Source organism: Dipodomys spectabilis, unplaced genomic scaffold (genome assembly GCF_019054845.1).
Source record: "Dipodomys spectabilis isolate Male_0828 unplaced genomic scaffold, ASM1905484v1 ptg000080l, whole genome shotgun sequence".
In the NCBI taxonomy this organism is placed as follows: domain Eukaryota; kingdom Metazoa; phylum Chordata; class Mammalia; order Rodentia; family Heteromyidae; genus Dipodomys; species Dipodomys spectabilis.
In genome coordinates this window covers 2,493,687-2,498,469 of record NW_024870757.1, presented here as the reverse complement: position 1 = coordinate 2,498,469, position 4,783 = coordinate 2,493,687, and the positions used below count along the sequence as shown (strand labels likewise).

Here is a 4,783-nt window from a genome sequence, read left to right as displayed (position 1 = left end):
ATGGGCAAATTCTTGTATGTACATGAGTAAGAGGCCCTTAATATATGCTTTTCTGCATTCTTTAGAATTGTTTAGGAGCAGAGAGACTGAGAGTCCTAGTTGTCCATGAGTCACTGAAGAGCCTGGAGCATTCAAAAACCACAGTGCTATGGAATGTCCAGTTGAAAGCTTTAAACTGAGGGCCTCCATCTCTTGCTTAGGTTTTCACTCAAGGCTGCTGTTCTATCAGTTGAGACACACTTCCACTTCTGGAAGAAGAGATGGCCAAAGCCGACATTGAAATGGGGGTTGCCTTCCTCACACAGACTGCAGCTGGAGTCCTGGGGAGCTCATGTCTCCTTTGTTTTTACAGCTACATCCTCCTCACTAGACAGAAGTTGAGGCCCACAGACCCCATCCTCTGCCATCTGGTCTTTGCAAACTACGTGGTTGTTTTATCAACTGGGATTCCTCAGACGATGGCAGGAATTGGATGGAAGTACTTTCTGGATGATGCCGCATGTAAAGTTGCTTTGTATTTCCGCAGAGTAGCCAGAGGGGTTTCTCTTAACACCACCTGCCTTCTGAGTGGTTTCCAGGTCTCAAAGCTTTGCACTAGAAGTGTTTGGTGGAAGATCACTACTACGTTCCCCAACTGCTTTGGAATCTGTGGTTTCCTTTTCTGGATTCTGCAGGTCCTGGTAAATGTTTATGTGCCTCTGAGAGTGATTGGCCCAACACACAGGCAAAATGTCACTCTGCACATGCATTATAGATATTGCGCCATAGGACCAACTACACCAAAACCATTTGTACGTTTGTCACAAATAGTCTTATTCCTTTCCATTGATATTATGTGCTTGGTTTTCATGATGTGGGCCAGTGGCTCCATGGTCCTTGTCCTGCACAGACACAAGCAGAGGGTCCAGCACATTCACAGCCACATTGCCTCCCAAAGACCTGACCATGAGGCCAGAGCCACACGCACCATCCTGACCCTGGTGAGCATGTTCGTCTCCTTCTACTGCCTCTCTGCCATGTTCACTCTTTTTGTTGGTCTACATATGAAACCAGACCTGTGGCTGGTGGACATGTCTGTGTTCCTGGGTGCATGTTTCTCAGTACTCAGCCCTTTTGTGCTCATGAGCACTGACAATCGTATCACTCAGGTTTTTCATTCTTGCATTGAATAAAAGATTTTCATGATTCGTTCAAATCAACCCATTACATTCAAATTTACAATTGGTTCATAGTTTTATTTTTGCAGCAGTGGCATTTACACACTATACTCTGCACTGCTAGGGCAGGGGCTCTACTACTAGAGACCTGGTCTTGTCCTTTTTCACTCTGGTTATTTTTGATCTATACCATTACTTTATACCAGGTCAGGCTGCATCCTCATACTCCTATTGTGTGTTTCCTGAAGTACCTGGGATGACAGATGTGAACAGAGATCCTGAGATTTCACTTTCTAGATAGAGTGTTAGGGAATTGTTTTTTTCCCAGGTTGACGTATCACTACAACCATCCCATTCTCAGCCTTACAGATGGTTGGGATATCTGGTGTACACAAACACATCCAGTTAGTATTGGAGGGGGAATCTTGTGAACACTTTTCCTGGGATGGCCTTGGATCTGAATCCTCCTGATTGAACCTTGCATCTGTGAGCCACTGTATCCAACCTGGATCAGTCTTTGAGCAATATTATCATCATCATCATTATTGTTGTTGTTGTTGTTGTTAGTTGTGGGGCTTGAATTCTGGGCTTGGACACTTTCCCAGAGCTCTTTTGCTCAAAGATAGCACTGTACGTATTTGGCCCACAGCACCATTTCAGATGTTGTCTGAGTAGTTTAGGGGAGAGAGGAGTGTCATGGACTTTCCTGCCAGGTGTTTTCCAATTGCAATCATCAGATCTCAGCCTCCTGAGTAGCTGGAATTACAGGCCTGAATCCCCAGAGCCTGGCATAAATTTTTATCTTTGAAGTTATAAAATGAGTGTATAATAGAAGGTGTTATGTAACAATCTGTGTGAAACTGACTGAATGCAGACTATGGGAGTATCTCAGTGGCGAAGTGCCTACCCAGGTCCTGCCTGGATCTCAAATAAAATGAAGTTATAGAAAATTTCAATGTAGTTCATGTGGCCTAATTATCTTTTATTGTTAGTTCACTAAACAAGCATTGCATAAGGTACAATTGCTAATTTACAGTAACTGAGATACCAGAAGATGAATGTTTTCACCATATTATGCAGGAATTGCACTTGATTTTTCTTCATGATGTCATGAATTGTGCTGAGTATGTGTAATGAGTAGAAGCATTAAACTTGGAAATAAAGTTCAATACTTAGCACAAAACTAAAGTGTTACTACTTATTGGTTTGTCACATAGGCACCTGAAAATATATTACCTTGAAGCATATATAGATCCAGCATCTTCAGGTAAGAAGAGTATTCTAGAAAGATCTCTCCTCTGCATCATGGGTATTTCAGAGTTCTGAAGACATCCTCTGTACTTGATCTGGAGCAGGAGACATGGTGTCAGGTCAAGCAGAAAACTTGTGTCACTGCTGGTTCATAAACGAAAGCCGGGACCAGCCCAGAATTTCATCCATGTCCTAAAAATTATGACAGACTCAGTGTGAGGCCTAGCCTCATCCAGTCATCCTGAAGATGATTTAGTCAATGTTCAAGTAAAATGTACATTGCATTTGACAAAGTTTCACAAGGTTTAGTTTTATTAAATTACTATAATCTGTTATTAGAATATATATAATTCTTGTGGTGATTCAAATATAGGTAAACAACTGTGTGCGATAGTGTGTGTGTTTGTGGGTGTCTGTGGGATTGTCTGTGTTGGGAGGTTTTATACTACAGATACAATCTCTTCTTCAGTTATTCAGATTTCCTGCTATTTCTTGATTCAATTTTTCTTTTCTTGGTCCTTTTTTTCTCTTGTCCTGGTGCTTGAACTGAGGTCATGTGTATGTCCCTGAGCTTTGCTGGATCAAGACTACTGCTCTACTACTTGAACCATAGCACCACTTTTGGTCTTTTCTGAGTACTTTGTTGGAGATAAGAATCTGATGGATTTCTTGTCATGGCTGGTTTCCAACAGCAATCCTCAGATCTCAGCCTCCTGATTAGCTACAATTGTATGCATTTGTCAAAAATGTCTGCTTCCTTGAGTCAATTTTGTCAGAGGTAGTGTTCCTAGATATTTTAACATTCCTAATTATACGTAATTGTTAGAATCCATTCTGTGTGTGTGTGTGTGTGTGTGTGTGTGTGTATGTGTGTGTGTGTGTACCCATCTGTCTGTCTGTTTTTCTTTTTCTTTTTCTGCATGTACAAGTACATGAATTCAGAGCCTCTGGTAGTTTAAACTGCTTACTCTGCTGGTCTTCTACCACATTCGCCATGACTCCAGCCTTGGACTTTGTTCCTGTCTTTTATTCTGTCTTTTTTTTTGGGCCATTCCTGGAGGTTGAACTCAGGTCCTGGGTGCTGTCCCTGAGCTTTTCTGCTCAAGGCTAGCTCTTTACTATCTGAGCCTCAGGTTCACTACCAGCTTTTCTGTGGTTATTTTGAAGTAAGAGTCTCAAGGCTTTTCTGCCTGGTCTGGCTTCAAACACTGATCCTCAGACAGACCTCAGTTTCCATGTAACTAAGATGACAGACATTAGCCACCTGTGCCCAGTTGTAGGCTATTTTGGAGATGGAGTCTTATGGACTTTTGTGCTTGTTCTCCTAATTTCAGCCTCCTGAAGAGCTAAAATAATAAAATTGAACCACCTTTCCTGCCTCTGTTTTGCATTTCTACAGGTCAGGAATCATGTGTGTACTTCCATTTCTGGTTCAGTAATTGGAATGTTCTGGTTTTTCCTTTGCCAATCTAAGTAAAAGTTTTGTACAATTCTTTGGTGGTCTTTTCAAACACCCAATATTGGGGTTCACTGACTTTTCTTTCTTCCTTACTTTTTTTTTTTTTTAACATCAGTCGTGGGTCTTTAACTCTGGTCCTAGAAATTGTCCCTGAGCTCTTCAGCTCAAGGTGAGTGCTCTACCACTTGAACCACCATGCAACTTCCTGTTTTCTGGTTGTTAATTCAAGATAAGCATCTCATGGACTTTCTTGCCTGTGTGGCTTTGAACTGCAATCCTCAGACAGCCTCTAGAGTATCTAGCATTATAGGGATGAGCCACCACTGCTCAGCTCACTGACTTTTCTCTTTCTCTTTTTATAACTTGCATTTACACTTATGCTATTCTTCTTTGCTTTTGTATTGTGTTTACCTTGCTATTAATTTCTTTCTCTGTAAGGAATGATGACAGATGGAAATTTTTGGGTCTTTCCCTTTTGTAAGGTCAAGATTGAAGTTTGCCTCTCAGAACAGACTTGGTTTCTATCTTCATTTACAGATGTGCCTTAGATTTAGGCGATAGGTCATGCTGTGTTCAGAGGAAGAGTGGCATTTAGGGTTTCTATATTCTCTATCTCTGAAGGCCAAAATGGCTGGAATAAGTGAACATGTGGATAGTTTATGAAGGTCATGTGTAAACATTAAAAAGACTGCTGTGAAACACATCTCTGAGCCTTGATTATTTAAGCATTGTTAACCATCACATAGTACATCGTATTTCCACTTGGGATATTCCCTTTTTTTCCCCACCAGTGTGTCCTGAAGTGTGAACTTAGCCCCTGGACACTAGTCCTGAGCCTCTTTGTGCTCATGGTTGGTGCTCAACCACTTGAGCCACAGTGAACTTACAGCATTGTCTGAGTAGTTTTTGTTTTGTT

The 4,783-nt window shown here is 41.4% G+C and overlaps 1 protein-coding gene across 1 annotated transcript; it reads left to right on the top strand.

Annotated features, from left to right (window-relative positions):
• Positions 1–260: 260 nt before the first annotated feature.
• On the top strand, positions 261–1,172 carry LOC122110599 (vomeronasal type-1 receptor 1-like). Its single transcript, XM_042683180.1, has one exon. The coding sequence runs from the start codon at positions 261–263 to the stop codon at positions 1,170–1,172; it is 912 nt and encodes a 303-aa protein (XP_042539114.1).
• Positions 1,173–4,783: the final 3,611 nt, after the last annotated feature.